The sequence below is a fragment of the Ornithodoros turicata genome, unplaced genomic scaffold, assembly GCF_037126465.1.
Source record: "Ornithodoros turicata isolate Travis unplaced genomic scaffold, ASM3712646v1 Chromosome44, whole genome shotgun sequence".
In the NCBI taxonomy this organism is placed as follows: Eukaryota; Metazoa; Arthropoda; class Arachnida; order Ixodida; family Argasidae; genus Ornithodoros; species Ornithodoros turicata.
The window spans coordinates 1,062,835-1,082,641 of NW_026999374.1; the positions used below are offsets into that span (position 1 = coordinate 1,062,835).

Sequence of the window (19,807 nt, forward strand, 5' to 3'; positions counted from 1 at the left end):
GGAGACATGTCTCAAAGCGGCCAGTAGTGCGAATGCATCGGCCTCAGCAGATGACATAAGAGGGAGCTTGAAGCCGTGCTCAGCTCCATCCTCTGGGATGCAGAAGGCAGCAGACGACCCAACTAGAGAGACTGAAGCATCGGTGTATATCTGGGTGCGATGCCGGTGGTGACTGTAGATGTGGAACAAGGTCAGTTGGCAGGCCACAACTGTTGGCACAACCTTCTTTTTCCTAAGGCCCGGAATTGACGTTTGTACAGTGGGGTAGTGAAGTGTCCACATGGGTGGCGCAAAGGAAGTCCGGGCGGAAGTTGAGGGGATGTTGCTTCGTAAACGGCAAATAGCTTGACCGAATGCAGATGCGGGATAACGTTGCGCAATGTCACAGAGGTAATGGGCTGGATGGCGGACAAGATAACGTGTGTACGCGTGTAAGGCGACACTATCGCGAATAATAAGCATCGATGGCTCGCGTGCCTCCGCCAAAACAGAGAAGGTTTCGGTTGTCTTTGGCACTCCCAAAAAGAGACGGAGACTTCTGGCTTGAATATTGAGCAGCTCCCGCTCGTGAGTGTTGGAGAGCCCATAAAGGACAGGCAGGCTATAGCGCATAACGCCAAGCAACAGGGAGCAGTGCACACGATGGAGGTCAGCACAGGACGGGCCCCATGTGGATCTACAGAGGTGCCGGAGCACATTACAGTAGATGCGGGCGCTAGCAGAAAGGGAGTTGATCTGCCGCGACCATGTCAGTCCCCTATCAATGATGATGCCTAGATACCGATAATGCGAGACGTAGTTCAGTCTAGAGCCAGCTAGCAGTAGGGGGTACTTGGTGAAGGAGCGCCGCGTGAATGCCATAGCTACTGTCTTAGCCGGCGAGACCGACAACCCACGGTCAGCAAGATGCGCCACAAGAAGGTCTAAGGCACGTTGCAGACGACGCTGAATGGCATCACGGCGCGCTGCAGAGGTCCATATGCAAATGTCATCGGCATAGATCGTGATATTGGTATGCTTGGGCAGAAGAGAAGGGAGATGTGCCAGGATGACATTGAACAGGAGCGGGCTGAGGACGCTCCCTTGTGGAACTCCACGATGCACAAAGTAGTTGGCACTGTCACCATCTGCTGTGCGTACGAACAGAGACCTGTCAGAGAGGAAGGCTTGCAACCAGGTAAGGGTGCAGCCACCCACACCAGCTTCTTGAAGCGACGCGACTACAACATTATGGAGAACACTGTCGTATGCTTTCGCTACATCCAGGAAGACAGCGGCCGTTAGGAGCCCATCAGACTTTGCTTGCTGGATGGAGGAGACGAGATCGATGACATTGTCAATCGCGGACCGCGCTTGCCGGAAACCAGCCATAGCTTCAGGAAAGAATCGGGTGCTCTCAAAATACCAGTTCAATCGTGCGGATACCATCCGTTCCATAACCTTCCCGACACAGCTGGTGAGGGCAATTGGGCGGAAGGCATCAATGGCGTGTGGAGACTTGCCTGGCTTCAGGAGCGGCACTATCATTGCATTCTTCCATTCTGCTGGGAAAACACCATCCCGCCAACAATTATTGTAGAGCTTAAGGAATGCGTGTCGGCCATGGAGGGGTAGATTTTGGAGGGCCTTGTACGTAATACAGTCAGGCCCAGGAGAGGTGTGAGGGGGTGATTTCCTTAGGGCAGCCTCCAACTCCCTGAAGGAGAACGGGACATCCAGACATTGCTCCTGCGAGGATTCCAGGACGACCGGGATGGCACGAGCTGACGATCCCTGAGACATCGAAGCTGACGTTAGACGGGCACAGTATTCATTTGCAACGTCGATTTCCGAGCGTGAGGTTGCTAGCGCGAGTGCTTGAAAGGGGCGCCGTTGAGCAACAGGTGTAGAGAGTGCCCTGAGTATGCTCCATATTCTGGAAAGTGGCGTCCGCGGAGATAAAGAGCTCGCAAAGCGCCGCCAGCGGTTTCTTGCAAGGGTGGCCAGGTGTCTCTGTATGGCCTTCTGAATGCGTCGTGCTTCAGCGATGTGACACGGGAGACCGGAACGACGAGCCTTCCGTTCAGCCCGACGACGAATAGCACGCAACCGTTCATACTCTGCATCAATAGCTGAGAAGGCGATGGGGACACGGCGCGCCGTTGTAGTGCGAGTCACCGCGTCGGTTACGACTTCAGCAAAGGAGGAAGAAGTCAGATGCTCTAGCTGCTGGTCTCTGAAGGCCCACTCAAGGGTGGACCGAAAGGCGTTCCAGTCGGAGCTCTTGATGCAGCGTGTAAGTGGGGAGCGCTGCGCACCACGAATGTTAATCAGCACAGGGAGGTGATCGCTGCCAAGGAGTTCTGCACCAACTTGCCACGAGAAGCGCCGCGCTATAGATGAAGACACTGCCGTAAGGTCCAAGCACGAAGACAGGCGCATTGCCTGAATGAATGTTGGTGACCCATCATTGAGGAGGCACAGATCCAAACGCGTAAACAGAGACGCTAACTGCCGGCCCCTCGCATCAGAGCGCGTACTTCCCCAGATAACGTTGTGGGCATTAAAGTCCCCGCAGAGCACGTAGGGAGGAGGAAGAGAGTGAAGTAGTTCTTCGAGACTGTCTGTGTTGAAGGCTGACGCCGGCGGCAAGTAAAGAGACAGAACAGTGACGTCCATAGAGCCCAAACGGACTGTGCAGCTGACGCACTCTCCTCTGCCATTCGTTTGCAAGGGTCTATGTATGACGGGTATGTCAGAGCGAACGAAAAGGGCTGCAGAGCTTTGACCTTCACCAGGCTTGGAGACGTACGTAGTATAGCCAGATAAGCGAAAAGACTCGGATATCCTGCATTCGGAGATGCATATCAAGGGGAACTTGTGCCGCCACACGAACTGGCGGAAATCGGGGAGCTTAGACGGCAAACTCCTCGAATTCCACTGAAAGATGGTAGTTGACTTGTACTCCACTGCAGCTAAGCTAGCTCATGCACTGTTCGCTGAACATTCTCAGACAGTCCGTGCCCACACAATCAGTAAGGAAGGAACAGTAGCAGGTAGGGAGAAGAGACAGAAGACAGAAGAGAGAAGAGAAAAAGACAGAAGAGAAGGGGGGACAAATTATGACCGGTGTGGAGGTAGTGTTATGACGAGCTATGCCGTTGCCTGCGGCCTCTTCGAGGCGACACCAGCATCCACCGAGCACATAAATAGGACATTCAGAGGGCATACCAGTCCAGGCGCATCTGTGATTCTCGATCTTTGAAAAACTAGATGGCACCACATTCCCAATGCCTTGTCACACTGTTCGCGTTCCAACTCCACAAATAATCCCTATTGTGCACGATTGCACGATGCACAAGCACAATGTACTGAATGTCGAGTGCAATGGGGGTGGAAGGTATGTGTCTTATCAATGTTCTTTAGTTTGACGGGTCTGTTCAAGGCTTTCCACCTATCCGGCCACCCCCTTGTACTTGACTTTCAGTACGTTGTGCTGTTTGGGCTTGCACCACGCTCCAGTATTTGCCGATAGATAAAGTGTAGTTCAGACGGAACAAGCTGAGCTTGATTCGTGACTCGTTTCTTTTCTCGTATGAGTGTTTTTGTTATTTTTGTTTTGGTGTCATATAATTAGGTTACGCTGATTTTTCTCGAGTCAGCGATGCCTGTACTCGGTTGTGTAATTTTAGTATATCTTAATATTACTCGAATACCTCGAAGCTGTACTAGTGCATACTATGTATTACGCTGGTGCACAAATGTTATCGCTTACTGCGGATGATAGTAACGGGCAATACACCCAGAGATGGAGTTAAAAAATTGGGGTCACCAGCTATGAGTTCGAGCGCTAGTCGAATGCCAACTGAAAGTGCCATGAAATGGTCATGGAGAAGTTATTACAAACGATCAGAGCTCCTTGTCAGGATGGTTTCTCGGAGGATGTCAACTTGCTGTCCTTGCGGTTCTATAACATGCGACGGCATGTTTTCAGATGCGCGTTTCAAGTGCACACACTAATACATAAAAGGGAAGTTGATCTCGCTCATTTTTTAAACCTATTCTTCAATTCGATCTTGATACAATTTGATATAAACTTTCGACCTCCTGTCACGGGCGAATTAATGGAAGTTCACTGTGTTATCAAGTTTGCTGCCAAAGTCGAATTAACTGAAGTTTATTGGGTTATCAAAGCCACTCGTCCTCATCCAGTTCCCCTTTCTTTACAAAGTATGGTATAGTTTTCCGAAGTCTGCTCAAAATTTAGCACATCTTACCACTTTTCCATTAAAGGTTCCGTGCTGGGATTGCAACACCACAGCAACAAACTGCAATTCACGGGAGAGCCATTTATGTTTGCATTAATAATCGAACTTTCCCGCCAGCAATTGCCTGCTGCTGTGTGGCAAATGGATTTATACGGCCAACAACATAGGGCACTGCTGAGCTCGCGTGTAACAGAGAGGGATCACTTATATAGTTGGGGTCATCCCGCGGTCGCGCATTGCGGGTACATCCGCATTTTACCCGCAGCGGTCACCAATTCCTACTCGCAATTCGTGACGATATGCGGGTAACTGCGGGTACCCTCGAGTATTCTCGCACCCGCGCCCAGCTCTACATATTCTTTCCTGAACATAGTTTACAGTGGTGGTGACACTAAAGCAAACTTGAGCCTTGTCCCAAACGATTTGCGGCATGTTTTAAGTACATGTAAATGCATATTTCACACGTTGCTGCATATTTCCCCTGCACGTCACATATGACGTATCAATCTGAACCACATTTCGCATCGCAATCTGCTGATTAGACGCTTGGCATCGTGACGTCTTCTTGAGATTCCGTCCCTGCTGCGTCCACGCCACTCTGATTGCGCTGAATACAGACTGTACCCTATCTGTCTGCAACAGAGAGTATGGCGCGTTCTCTTGGCGCCTATCGTTCGTCCGTCGCTTTTACGACGTTTCCTTACGATGCCAAGACCTAAGCCTTCAATTTCAGGCCTCTACAAGACATGGACGACACAGAATCCAGATTTGTGCACCGACGGAAGGGCATTATTCCGCAGGATTTGCGAGAAGAAGGTAAGAAAGCATGGAACATTCAACTATACACTCTAAATCCGGTCCCCCTTATCGTCCCCCTTAACGGCCTGTAACCTGTGTTCCAGGGGTTACATTGGCATTTCCCCCTTAAATCCATGGGTTACTTCGTCTAGAACCCGTTCCAAGGGTTACATGAGCCCGCTGTAACGCTTCGGCACCGTGCTACAAGGGTGACAGTGACGTGTCATCGATGTCACCCTTGAAATATCACCCTTACGTAATTCCAGTCACCCATACTCTCAACCGTAACCCTTATTACGAGGACAAGAACGAATTTGCTACAAGTTTCGCGTCTTCTGCGCCTGCGCTGAAACATTCAAACTGAACGGACGCGGACGCTCGGAGCTTCGAGTCCAGGCTTGGATCAAGTTGTCTCTGCGACTCGTTGGCTTTGAACTCTTCCGTCTTGTTGTTGCTGTAGTGATGTTCACTTCCGAGGACATTCGCGGCAACTTTTGCGGTCGATGCAAGCAAAATGAGTGTGATTGTGCTGAGTTCACGAGGAAGATTGAGGATCATGCCGGCGACCGCACTGGGTGGTGTGTGTTCTGCGGCCATTCACCTTCAACACAGGGGCGTCTTGAATCAATTGGTGAGTGTCTTCCGCGATTATTAAAGCCATGAATTGTGCTGTCGCAAAACAAACAAGTTGCGGTGCTTTTTGTAGACGTGCCTCGCGTTGAGGAGATGGCTGTGGCCACCATTCGCGACGAAACAGTGAGTTTGCAACAGTGTGTATCTCTTCTCTTTTTACATTTGTCCCTCTCTTTCTTTTAATGTGTGACCGGCTTTTAAGAGCGAGTGTAGCTGTCTGACGTCAGCTAAGGCTTGTTCATGCATGTGTCTTTTCAAGATGCAGAAACAGTGATGACCTGGGTACACCGGGATCGAATTTCACGGCGCAGTAAGCCTCTGTGTACAACTGTTCGACTATTCTAGAATGATTGGAGTACAAGCTACGGTACACCACCAGGATAACGCACCACAAGCTACACTGCTGTGAAGGGAAGAGCGCTGCAGAGGACTGGTAACCCATAAAGCGGGGTTCAGCGCCTACGGGAAGGGTTACGTTTCGTAACCCATAAGGCTCAAAAACTGCGGCCTTGAGTGTCACCCTTATGTGCAGGCCACGCCTACATAACCCATAAAAAAGGGTTAGACCATAACCCCTGATGTAAGGGTTAAAAAATGATCATTTTTTAACCCTTACTATGGGTGACCAGATTTAGAGTGTATAGACGAGCAACACTTAAGTTTCCTCCCTTAACGTATACAAGGCATGGGCTTTCATGCATTAGGGAGGATTACGAACGAGAATCTTTCGAGCAAATAAGCGTAAATGGGGCTCGCTTTGCTACACAATGTACGCGCAAAGACGTTTATTAACGACACAACATCAATGCCGTTCTTTAGTTTTTATTTGCTTCACAGAAATTCATTGTCACGGCTGGTTATGTTTCCTGACACGATTTTTCCCTTATTTTTCTTTCTTTTTTTTCTGTCTCTTATAGGTCAATGCAGAGAGGAAGTCCCAGTTGGACCAGCATGTGAGGTCTCACATTTCTGAAAAAGCGAAGGGCAGCAGAACTTCAACAACTTCTACATCCCCACCCTGCGAGCTCGCGCCTTGAGAGTTTGACGAATTTTGTGCGGAAGACCTTTCTGAAGACTTTGTCGCATCTAATATATTCCGTGGTGCAAACTCGAAAATCCGATGTTAAGAAAATGCCTCGAGAAGTATACTCGCACGAAGATACCGGCAGAATCAACTCTCCGAAAGAAATACCTGCCTGGTTTGTACGAGAAAGCCGTAAATGAAACAAGGTCTTCCGTTGGGAACGGCCCAATGTGGCCTGCTGCGGATGAGACGACGGACGCCTGCGGTCGCTATGTAGCGCATCTGGTTGTTGGAAAACTTGACGATAATCAAAGGTCCAGAGGCCTTGTCTGCTTGCGAGTTGAACACTCGAGAAAACAAACCACGGCACCGTAGCCAGATTCGTAAACGATGCTCTCAAGGTACTCTCGCCAGATGGGGGGCGGAGAGAGAACTTCAGGATATTTTATACAGGTGCAGCTGCGTACATGATAAAGGCTGCTGACACCACGAAAGTTTTCTATGCAAACCTTGTGCAGCAAAGTTAGGAGGCCAAAGAAGGTGTCAGTCGGGAAGAAAGTTTTTGTGAAGTCAAAGGGAAACATACCGAGCAATGATGCCAGACGTTCCCCTGCTCCCTGAACCTATTGCGTCACAAGAAGGGGAACCTGGCTGGAGGCAGTAGATCTCTACGCCGCTCACTTCGACACCCCGAAAGACGTGGTGAACACGTTTTGTTCCGAGGACAGCGGCGCTGTCGGAGAAGCACAAGCGCTCTTTGAAAAGCCGGTGCTAGCTGTGGAGATACAGTTAGTGAAAACGCACTTAGTCTTCCTTGCACGAGCCACCCGGAGGCTTGAAACGGGAGGCCTCCTGCCTGTCGAATCCTTGGATATGGTGAAAGGTGTACACGAGGGGCTCGCAAAGGTCGGTCGGCGATCTGTTTGCTTCGGTTTCTGACGCCACCCTACCGAGGGTTGTGCAGGCGCACCTTACTTTCAGTCTTCGTGTATGCTCCTCTCACAACGGGCGACGTAGGGAGGTCATTTTTGACAGTACTCAACGGTACCTGGCGGCAAACATTTCCTTCAACAGTTCATATCATCCAAACACGGCCTCCTATTATTATTATTTTTTTAAATATCCCGCTATAGTGGCCTTTCACTGCAACCCCAAGGTATCCAGTTAAAAAGCTTCATATACAGCTCGAGTTTTTACCGCATATATGACACATTTTTACTGCATGTTTTGACCAGGTTAAGTGCACAGATGCGTGCATGTTTCATTACTTTCACCGCATATGACGGAACGAGGCCATCGTTTTTCTTCTCACGTTATTACTAAGGTTGATGGGAGCTGTACTTCTAGTCGTTGCAATCTCCGGTCCCCCTTTCGGCACAAACAAAAAAAAAGTTCTCGAGACTGACGTCACAGCCCTTACTCTCTCATACTATACACAATAATCTCTTGGTGATTTCTCCTGAGATTTCATTCAGAAACTGTTAACAAATTGCAACGCGTTCCACAACAGATGCTCGTAACACATATGCTTCACAAAGGAATTAATCTTACAAGTCGTGACGTCTTGTAGAAATATTCTTTTATTTCTTTGGGTTGACTTATTCGTTTATGTCATCAGGTGAGGAGATGCAGGGCGTAAACGAAGCATTCATCATAAACAGAGGAAAGGAATAAAGAAAGGAACACAGAGGCAAAACGGAAGCAATGCAATGCATGTTTTTCATGGAAGTAAACACTGGTTAGCAGTTCAGAGCCATTGTATGGCTGTCACTTTGTTGTTTGTTTGTTTGTTTGTTTACGTTTCACATGTGTCGCCACCTCCTTTTACCCTCTGCCTGTTCGTGAGTGAGAGTTTCATAAATGTGAAACACAAGTAAACTACGGCGGAATACAGATCGCATCGGAATAGCGTTCGCCTATCTGTGCATTAGCATGTGCTCCTTCAGATGTCTGCATCAAGGACATGCGACAGCCCAGGACTGGTGCACTTTAAAGTGTACGCGGCCTCTAAGCACTTGTATGGTCACCATCCCAAGTGTGTCGTGGCTGCATGTTAGGTCACAGGTTCATGCTCTGGCTGAACTAGCTCTAGCAGCGGCTTCTCTAACTTTGTGCGTTCGTGCTCTACAGCACAGAGGTTGCACTTGTATGGCTTCACATCCATGTAGGTCTTCTTGTTTCACTGCAGGTTTGTGCTGTGCCTCAGCTTTGCAGAACAGAGAACGCTCCTTTGTGGTTTCTCACTGCAGGCTGTCTGCTTGTGATATTCTACACGACAGGGACTGCACATGTTTCACACCGCAAGTTTGGGTTGTGGATGAACACTGCAGGACAGAGGTTGCAATTTTATGGCTGCTCAGCCGTGTGTGTCCGCTTGTGCTGCTGTAGATTCCCGTTGTAACTAAACTTTGCGTGGCAAACGTCACACTTGTATGGCTTCTCCCCCGTGTGTGCCCGCTTGTGCTGCTGTAGGGGCCCGCTGCGGCTGAACTCTGCGTGGCAGAGGTGGCACTTGTATGGCTTCTCGCCCGTGTGTGCTCTCTTATGCCGCCGTAGGTTTCCGCCCCAACTGAACTCCGCAGGGCAGACATCACACTTGTATGGCTTCTCTTCAGTGTGTGTTCGCTTCTGCTGCCGTAGGTGCACGCCCTGACTGAACTCCGCAGGGCAGACATCGCACTTGTATGGCTTATCTGCCGTGTGTGCTCGCTTGTGCTGCCGTAGGTGCACGCCCTGACTGAACTCCGCAGGGCAGACATCGCACTTCTATGGCTTCTCTCCCGTGTGTGCTCGCTTGTGCTGCCGTACGTGCCCGCCCTGACTGAACTCCGCAGGGCAGACATCGCACTTGTATGGCTTCTCTCCCGTGTGTGCTCGCTTGTGCCGCCGTAGGTGCGCGCCCTGACTAAACTCCGCAGGGCAGACATCGCACTTGTATGGCTTCTCTCCCGTGTGTGCTCGCTTGTGCCGCCGTAGGTTCCCGCTATGACTGAACTCCGCAGGGCAGACATCGCACTTGTATGGCTTCTCTCCCGTGTGTGCTCGCTTGTGCTGCCGTAGGTTTCCGGCCCAACTGAACTCCGCAGAGCAGACATCGCACTTGTATGGCTTCTCTCCCGTGTGTGCTCGCTTGTGCTGCCGTAGGTTCGCGCCCTGACTGAATTCCGCAGGGCAGACATCGCACTTGTGTGGCTTTTCTCCCGTGTGTGCTCGCTTGTGCTGCCGTAGGTGCCCGCCCTGACTGAACTCTGCAGGGCAGACATCGCACTTGTATGGCTTCTCTCCCGTGTGTGCTCGCTTGTGCCGCCGTAGGTGCCCGCCCTGACTGAACTCCGCAGGGCAGATATCGCACTTGTATGGCTTCTCTCCCGTGTGTGCTCGCTTGTGCCGCCGTAGGTGCCCGCCCTGACTGAACTCCGCAGGGCAGACATCGCACTTGTATGGCTTCTCGCCCGTGTGGGCTCGCTTGTGCTGCCGTTGGTGCCCGCCCTGACTGAACTCCGCAGGGCAGACATCGCACTTGTATGGCCTCTTCTCAGTATGCTTCGCCACATGGTTGTCGTCACTTCGTGACCACGAGAATGCAGAGGGATAGATGTTGCACCCAGAACCCTTCTCTCCCATCTGTATATCCGTCGGAGGAGGAGTGGAACACTTTTCAGACTCATTGTGACACTCTGCAAACATGTGGCATTCGAGGCTGGCATTCGACATGCATGCGAGTGCACGTGGCTTGCTCTGGTCTCGATGTCGCTCAGCGGGTTGGTCATTCCTAGTGAACAGTGCAGTGCCGTCGGGCTGCAGTTCAACTGTTGTTGTGCTGAACTGTGCACCTGAAGAAGCGCAACTAGAGTATTCTTGATCACAAGTGCCTTTAGGCTTGTCCTTAATATGGAGCGTATCAGTGTTCCCTCTTGCGTCTGAAATTTCACAAATCGGACATTACGACGGCATACCAGACAAGGAGCATCTCTGATTCTCGGTCTATGAAAAACTAGATGGCACCACATTCACAAAGCTTTGCCAGGCCGTTCACGTTCCGACTCCACAAATAATCCCCATTGTGTATGACTGAGGCCACGAGCTCAAAGCAACTCACACCACTCCGGTATTTGCCAAGGAGTGAAGTGTAGGACTACCGCACCGAACAATCTAACCTCAATTCGAAACAGTCACAGCATTTTGTTTCTTTTCCTGTATGAATATTTTTTGTTAATTTTTGTTTCAGTGTCGTATAATTAGGTTATGCTTAAATATGCACAGTTATATCTCCGCCATCATGTGACCCCGAATGTGCAGGAAGGGCTTCCGGGCCATTATGCGCATTTGACACAGCTAAGCCATTCCAGTGAAAACTAGCCAACGATGTACTAGTTGAACCGTTTCGAGTAGACTGGAAAAAATCGTTCATATTTCGTTACTGGTGTGCACATGGAACGTAAGTTCTCTTTTTAGCCACTCTCGCAGTAGTTTCGGCTGAATTGCATATTAAAATTAGAGGGTGGATATTTTCACCCACGTGGGTGTTTCAGAATCTGTTAGACGTTAAGTACGGCTTGCAACTAGGATGGTCCACTCAACCCGCCCTGTGCCCGCTTGTGCCCGAAATCACGATTTAAAAGTTAACCCCTTTAACGTTTCGAAAAATACCTAATTTTGTTCACTAAATTGGTATTTTTTTCTTCGCAGTACGTGGCATTCCATACAGGCTGGCACAAAAATTTATGCTCTATGTAAAGAGATGGCGGAGATGTTACATTCTGCAGAAAGGTAACAGAGAGAATACATAAATGTAGGAAGCCCAAAGTATTCGGTAAATTCATCAACACCCGAAATATAGAAATGCTTCGCGAATGCCCCTGAGAATGAATGGGGACCAACGAAGAGCAGACGGCGGGACATTCTTTGTTGACAGAACACCAGTGATGGCTGCTTGCTAAACCAGCCACACAGACATCGTCCTCTTTGCCCGAAGAACTCAGACTCATTTCGTTCTTCGACAGTTCGAGGAAAGAACGAGTGTTGAAAGCAGTCAGTCCTGCACCGGAATGCTTTGAGTGCGCTGTGATGGCTTAGCCGTGTTGATCTGGGTACATGCAGAGTGATGTAGTACTTGTGATGAATTTGAAATTGACTACTGAGTAATTGAAAAAAAAAAAACGAAAAACAAAAAAGGAACTGGAGCCGATGGGTCTTTCTAGCTCTCCCAGCGGCATTAAGTCACACCGTGCGTAAAGAGGAGTAACTGAGGTGTGACAACAGTACAACTTGAAAATAAAACGTAACGCTCTCCTTTGAACGGACTCAAGAAGTCGAATATATTCGCATTGGTGTAAGGGTCCCAGAAATTATCACTATATTCCAAAATAGGACGGACTGATGTTCTGATAGCTGTTAACGCAGTATGAGCTGTGCATTCACGAAAATGACGTTTAAGAAACCATAATTTCTTGTCAGCCTTCTTCGTTATGTATTGGATGTGCATATTCCAGAGCAAGTCTGATGTAAGAGAAACGCCCAGGTATTTGTATTCGGAGACCCTCGAGAGATTCATTGAGTTAATACAAAAATCGAAGGTGAGCGGTCTCCTTTTGCGAGTGGCACTCATGACCACACACTTCATTATGTTAAGAGGTAACTACTTAGTCTCACAACAGTCTGATATTCTCTGCAAACAATTATTTAAACTTGCATAGTCATCACCGCCATTGATCTCTCTATAGAATACACAGTCATCGGCAAAAAGTTCACTTTAACATCGATACCCACGCTAACATCATTTATGAAAATTAAAAACAACAAAGGACCCAGGACCGAGCCCTGGGGGAACACCGGGTGTAACTGTTACGAAGGACGAGTCGGCGTTATTCGTGTGGGCAAATTGTTTTCTACTGTAAAGGTAATTGGAAAACCAAGTATAAAGTTCATCTCTTATAATTTCCTTCAACTTTAATAATAATCCTGTGAGAAACTCTATCAAATAAAAGTAACGCCAACTTGTCAACGAGCGTCTACAACTTTAGCAACATCATGGGTTGTGTTCACAAGCTGTGTCACTGCGCTTAGGCAGTGGCGAAAGCCGTGTTGACTGGTAGAGAAGAAATTCTTACTTTACAGATATTTGGAAATATGCTTATATACCACATGTTCTAATTCCTTACTACATGTGCTCAGAAGGGATATCGGCCGGTAATTTGCAATGTTTAGTTTGCAACCTGTTTTAGGAACTGGAACAACCTTGGCTATCTTCCAATCGTCCAGGAGCTCCCCACGTCTCAGAGATACGTTGAGAATAAGAAGGCACTTGGTGTCCCACTCGGCGTACCGAAATTAATGCGTACAATGCATTTTTTTAAATTGAAATTTATCTCTAATCTAATCTGTCTAATCTTATTACCGTGCCACACGGGCAGTCTCCACTGAGGCCAACGTCCATCGAAAATGCGTGTGGCGCCATCAAGCGGGTGATGCGTCAACTTCTCAATGAGTGTTGGATCCAATGTTTTCTGTTAGGTTGACACATTACGTGCTAGGGGGACCTACCTGCATCTTCAATGGTCATCAATCTCGATGGTCGTTGAAGACGGCCCTTGTGACAGCGGTATTGGTATTAGTGCGTTCAGCTACAGCATTAAGAGTTTAAGCTGATCTTCAGAATTACAAGGTGTCCTAGCAATTGTTTGCGCTCGTATCATTTTATACCCAGAACGCACTGTCACACTCAATCTGGATCGGTGCATCGGTGCATTGAAGACTGCCCATGTGTCACGGCCTGGGATTATAAATGCCCTTGAGCACTTTGTATTTACCTTCAGGTATTGAATCACAGTTGCGTGTCATCTGGTCCAGCTCTGTTATGATTGCAACATTGTAAGGCTCTGTCTTCACTTCTATGATTGGATGTTCATTGGAAGATTCCTCTCGACGTTCTTCTTTAATGTGACACGTACCAGATGTCACTGCTGCAGTAAAACAAAAAACGGAAGAAGTAAGCCATATTGCAAATCTCATGCGACGGTTTATCTACATAATGAAGCTAATCACACTCCGTTGTAACCTCTCCGTGCACATTGCATTCAAAAACGTCGGTCGACAAAACCAGAAATACTCTGACTATATGGGGTGAGATAACCAGATGTATGACATCTTCCTAAGCTACGCTCACATGTGCCAGCTTTCGCTCCTAGTCACCAATGGGAGTCACGTGGCAATGCTCCTCTTGCGGATTGGTCGATTGGCACAACCAACTTTTGAAGTTTTTGCTCACTGACCGATCTCCACTAACTCAAGTTGATGGTCCCCACTCACTGTCGCCAGCTCTGAACTGGCCTGTGTGAGCGCTGCCTTACAAGCATCTGTCATACTACTATTATAACAATAATATTAATAATAAAATTGTACCTTTATACCGTAAGACAACTACGATAATGAGTAGAGCCCGGATTTTTAGAAAAAAAATTGTGTTAGGTTCAAAATCCTCATTTAGGCACGAAAAACGCCATTACAGGCACGGCACTATAAATTGATTTTTTTCTCACCGTAGCACTGAAAGCTCAAAAGGAAGCGAATAAACCTGTTTTATCCGCAGGAACAATATCGTAAATGGTAGCTGTGACTGTTTTCCTTATTTTTTGCTGCACGAAATGCAAAACTTTTTGGTCCTACTATGGTCACAACACTTCTGTTCATTGCCACCTGTTCCACAACACTTCACAGAAGGACTTGCAGAATGTACCGTAATCTCAGCGTATTAGCCACAGCTTACACACATTTTTTTTTTTTTTTGCTTGCAGGCGCTCTGCGGCTTATCCACTGCGACGACATCGAAATAGATCATGTAAGAATAAAACACTCAAAAATAACCCCACTTGCAAAATAAACTCTTCAATATAAATAATAAGAAAATCCACCCTGCTTAAATAAACTACGACAACTTTGAAGAATAAACGCCTTCGAAATAAACCTTTTAAAATCCACCGTCCCTGATTGGTGGACAGCTGATGGCTCTACATCCCCCGCGGAAGGTAGCGTGCTCATCGTGCTTGGGACTACCCCGGGTAAGAAGTGTGAACGAGGATCTCGCTCCACTGGAAGTAGGTTGTCTGTCTGTATGTGACCCGTGGCTAGTGTTGCCAACTTAGAGGGCGATGCCGTCTGCTTTGGCAGCTGGCAAGTTTTTTCCGTCGTGCATCTTGGCCAGCTTTATCTCTCTCTGTCTATCCTTTTTTTTTCTGCGTGTGTGTGCATGCTTTCTTTACATTTCTTTCCTTGAGATGGTCCGCTGGATGGGGAAACGAGCATTTTGGAGCGATGTCCTGAGTATGCTTCTCGGTGACAAATCGTCGCTCGTTACCGAGTAGGCGCTGGGGTTTTCGGATGAAATGATGTTTTTTTTACTTTGCAGCTGAAATTCTCTATCCCTGAATCCTACTTATGCCAACCGTATCAAACGAGCACGTGTGCTGCAATCCCTACAAAACTGCTGAGGCAGCCGTAGAGATTCCGATTCGAAGCGTTGTCTCCTGGCTTCAATTCAAATTGCCACCATTTTAAATTCCGCTCCGTATAACAGATGGCATAATAGCATCCAGCGTGAATGACCGTCGTCGCGCAATCTGTCCACAACACCGCCATGGCTATGCTCTTTCCGCCATCCTCCCGAAGCTCGTTAGCCTAGTCCACAGGTCGGCTTGCTCAAGGGTCAAGAGTGAATGCCCGGTATTCATACGCGCATCGTCCTCATCATTTTAAGACTGAATATTTTGTGTAGCTGTTATGCAAAGAAATGTAATTGATAACAATACAAACACGAGTAAGAAACATCACAATAGCAAGTTCTGCAAAAGGGAACATTGTATGGCCCATAAACTATCATACGGAATATTACCTTCCTACACCTAACCATGATTTATTTTAACTGCCTTTATTTTTAGAGCGTGTATTTTTAAGCGGTTTATTCTCAAAAAAATTATTCTAAAGGGTGAAGTTTTAAGCGTCGATTCTTTGGTATTTTATTTCGAAATATTTATTTCGGTGTACAGCCAACCAACGGTATAGCGTACCTTATCTCCATTTTTGCTCCGGAATTTTCCGCATAGAATGCCGGTTTTAACGAAAGGGCCGACACTGTCTCTGGAACAGCACCGCCCTGCCAATGCACGAACAACGCCCGTAACGGGGTCAAGACCACATTCGAGTAGACTGACCGTCCCCACGAGGCCACTGACCCCTCAATCCATGAGGAACCCCTTGCCCTTATTACACGTTCCTCGTGGATCGATGGTTGTATGCGTGTCTGAGCAACTTGTACTCCGCCATCAATTTGCTGGTGTCCTCACCCGGGTTTGCACCCGCAACCTTGGGACCAGTAAGTGAACACGCTAGCAACTGAGGCATCGTGGCCAGAGGTCTGAGCGGCATGTCTACAAGATCTTACTACCTTCAACGTATAGTTTATACGAGGATTTTACCATCAGCATCACCTCCTGGTGAAAGCTCGTTGCACTGCTGTTGCTGTACCTGGCCCTCTTCTGGCAGGCAGGCAAAATCGGGTGGTTCCGATTTCACTTTCACGATCTGACCACTGAACTCTGATGAGAGCTGCATCTCTTCAGGTTGTGAATCCGAGGGGCTGGAGCTTGATCACTCGAGGACACAAGGATCTCTCGCCTCTTCCTTCGTGGGGAGTAAACTGTTGGCTGTCATCGTCCCACGTAAATTATGAGTAAAAGAACATTGGCTCCGGAAGTGAGCAGTCGCTGCAGGCTCAAACAAATGTGCGTATCAATTAAAGGTAATCGACTCACTGTTTGTCCCCAGAGGGCCTGTCTTCGGGGGTCCTCAGAGAGGCCGTCTTCGCGGGTTCCCAGTCAGGACAGAAGGCACGCCAGAGAGGGGTACCCTGTACAGATTGTTTCTTAAGAAAGAAGCATGATGCTAGTCGAAGAGTAACCCCGAGACGGAGGGACTACCACAAATTCTTTCAGGTTACTCCCAGCATCAGCGGATCAAACTTTTTCTCTCGACTTTTTACTCCCCGCTCGGGTCAGGTTACTCCCAGGTCGCCTGCGGTTTTGACACATTTGAATATCGAAACTCAGAGATGGATGCTGTAACGAGTGTTTCAGGATTCTTAATTTTAGGTAATTAGTCTCGTAATTGCACTCTCTCTTCGACAGCATGTCCACCTGGCCATAGAACTCGGCCGCAAAAACGACGTTTGTACTGACCTCGTAGTTTTGTTACGAAAATTCAGTAAAGTAAGTTTTGAGACGATCTCACAGCTCAGTAAAAGAATAAGAAGGATAAAGAACAACGGTTGTGGTTAGGAATGCAGAGAATCGAATCCACAAAGCTTATGAATCTCGAATCCTCTCTTTAAAAACCGTATCAAAAGCCTCGGGGAAAAAAGTACTTCTAATGAAGAAAATTTCAAGCACAATTTCATATCTTTGTCTAATGAAAAACAAATTCAATAATAGTTGACTTTCAGGGGAAAAATATATCGTATACTCGTTCTTAAATGTAATTTATGTAACATGTTGTTCTTCCACTATGGGAAATAACTACATAAACTCTGAGATTTCCACAAATCTGGGAAACAATCGAAAAGTAAAACCGCATAAATTTTCAACTTCGAACCAAAGAGTTCTTGCCTAAACTGTTTCAGTGTGAAGCAATATAAACAGACAAACAAGAAAACATGCACTGGCCAGTCAGGATTTCGGCACACTCGTTATGTGCAAATAAAAAAAAAGAAAAAAAAAAGACAAAACGCAAACCCGGTTGGCGGATTCAAAAGATTCGATACTCCGTCTCATTGCATTGGGATTGGGATTCCCGAATCCCTGTCTAGGATTTGAGGATTTGGTTTGCCCATTCCTAGATGGAAAGGAAAACATTCCGCTATATTCCCCCGGATGCTATCCACCTCATCCGCTGGTTCCATAATCACATGTCATGTGTGTTATCTAGTGTTTAGCTCGTAATGCATTTTTTTTACAAATATTTTCATGAGCTGGCGACCGTGTGTGCTTAGAGAGGTACCGTAGATTGTGTAGTACTAATTAGGAATACAAGAATACTGAGACTGGTGGCTATTGGGGAAGACAGATTGGCAAATATCTACACGAGAGTCGTTAAAATCTTCCATGAAGGTGATGTTGCCGAGACAATACCACCTGCCTTGCCCTATGTGGACAGTTCTTCAAATTATTTTCAGATAATCGAGGTTCTTTTCTGTCGGTTATGCGGACGTTTTTACGCAGAGTTATGAAAAACTAGAACACCAAAGAACACGTTAGCATGCACACCTTAATGTTGATGCAGTTCTTTTCCCTTATATATTCACACAAAGAAACCCAATCCTGATAGCTTTCCTTTCAAGGGTACATGTAGTAAGGCTTCATTGTGGTTTTGAAAACTCGCTTTCAAAAATTAGAACACATGTTGCAACATTTAATTATATCCGCAGGAGACATCACACGGCTACATAGAACTCACTGTTTTTTGAAGATGAAGCCTCGTTTTTCACACTTGCTTGTGCATGGGTGACTGTGTCCTGTTCCTTGAGGTTGTTCTGTTCCAGGTGCTTCCCCGATTGTTGCTCGTCACAGAATATCCTGGATCAGTATGTTAGCACTGAACAAAATATTTCATCAATAATGACAACGAGGAGTATGTAGATTTATACGTTGAAAGCGATTAAAAAAAAAACGTACCGGGAAACAAACAAAGGACGACACAACACACATCGCAGCAGACATGTAGATTTAAGCGCGTCATGTCAGTCAGTCAACAGTGAAGATTCCCATGTCATTTCCATTGACAGATTCCCACGTTGCTTTTGCCTCCAAGTGAACAGTAAAGGCTCCTTCTAAGTGACACTCGAAGCTACTTTGTCATTAATAGAAGCGTACTAGAAGCTATGGTGGGCTAGTACTCGTTCTCAACCTACAAGCTCGTGAGATATGGCCTTTCTTCTTACAATCGAAACAGACTGCCGATAAGAACGGGCACGCTTGCGATGCGTGCTTCGTGGATGCGCACCTTGAAGACCGTTAGATTAGATTCTTTCATCTTAAGCAGTCGTTCCGTACTATCTTCTTTGGCATGCGTAGCTGTGGCATTACGGGTCGCGCTTTCTAATGCTTGCGCCTTATCAAATGCCTTCTGAAATGTTAGGTTTTTGTCTTCCGTAAATAAAACCATTTGAATTTCCACACGCTGTAGCCCACAAACAAACCTGTCCATCAGGGACTCGTCCAAAAATGCGCCGAAATTACAAGTTTCAGCAAGCTTCCGTAACGCTGCAGCAAAATCATTAATGCTTTCGCCGTCTAGATGAGTACGTCTGTGGAATTTCGCTCGTTCACCAATGATAGAAGGCTTCGGGTGTAGTGCTCCCACAGTAACTGCAGTATCTCTTTAAACTTCTTTTTCCAAGGAGCGTCCGGGCTTGTGAGAGACTTCAAAAGTGCGTATGTTTTTGGCCCGATAATACTAACGACGGCGTCGACCTTGTTGTCATCCTCAATGCGGTTGACATTCAAATAGGACTGAAGTCTTTCTTCATACGCTGTCCAGTCACTAGCAGACTCATCAAAAGACTCCAGGGAACTTACTTGAGCAATGCGTGTTGCCATATCCCTCGAAGTTGTTACTGTACTACCCTGAGAATTCTTTCCGGAGATGGTGGATCGTACGTCCAGCTCGTCGCCAATATGTTGTCTAATCCACGAGACGGTGAGTAGCAGCATAGCATACTTTTATTCCGCTCATACCGAGCGCTCTACCCGGCATAGCATGTGTGAAGCACAGCCAACAAAAGACGCGCACAGAGCAAAACAGGCAGCTTATCTACCTTCTGCGCACATAACATACCGGTGCTAACTTTGACTGTGATCACACAACAATAGTAAACTATGTCATACTTCAATACTATACTACCCTACCAGTTAAGCGACGATTTATGATTTACGTGCTTCTTGCACTTAGTGGTGTAAATCTATTCCTTCAGTCTTACTCTAAACCCACATTCCCACACCAGGAGGTGACACTTACTTGCAGGACAAACAAAGGCGCGGTGAAAGATAACGCCTTATCT

The 19,807-nt window shown here is 47.2% G+C and overlaps 1 protein-coding gene across 3 annotated transcripts; it reads right to left on the reverse strand.

Annotated features, from left to right (window-relative positions):
- Nucleotides 1-8,264: 8,264 nt before the first annotated feature.
- Nucleotides 8,265-19,751, reverse strand: LOC135374111 (zinc finger protein 675-like). 3 transcript variants are annotated; one of them, XM_064607123.1, is made up of 6 exons: nt 19,326-19,751; nt 18,205-18,323; nt 16,509-16,603; nt 16,173-16,377; nt 13,512-13,664; nt 8,265-10,622 (listed from the first exon to the last, which is right to left on the reverse strand). In XM_064607123.1, the coding sequence occupies exons 4-6, from the start codon at nt 16,306-16,308 to the stop codon at nt 9,469-9,471; spliced, it is 1,443 nt and encodes a 480-aa protein (XP_064463193.1). In that variant the 5' UTR covers nt 16,309-16,377; nt 16,509-16,603; nt 18,205-18,323; nt 19,326-19,751; the 3' UTR covers nt 8,265-9,468. The 3 variants fall into 3 exon arrangements, with proteins under 3 accessions (XP_064463193.1, XP_064463191.1, XP_064463192.1); XM_064607121.1 differs by having other exon boundaries at nt 16,173-16,400; XM_064607122.1 differs by lacking the exon at nt 19,326-19,751 and having other exon boundaries at nt 16,173-16,400; nt 18,205-18,342.
- Between the last annotated feature and the right edge of the window lie 56 nt (nt 19,752-19,807).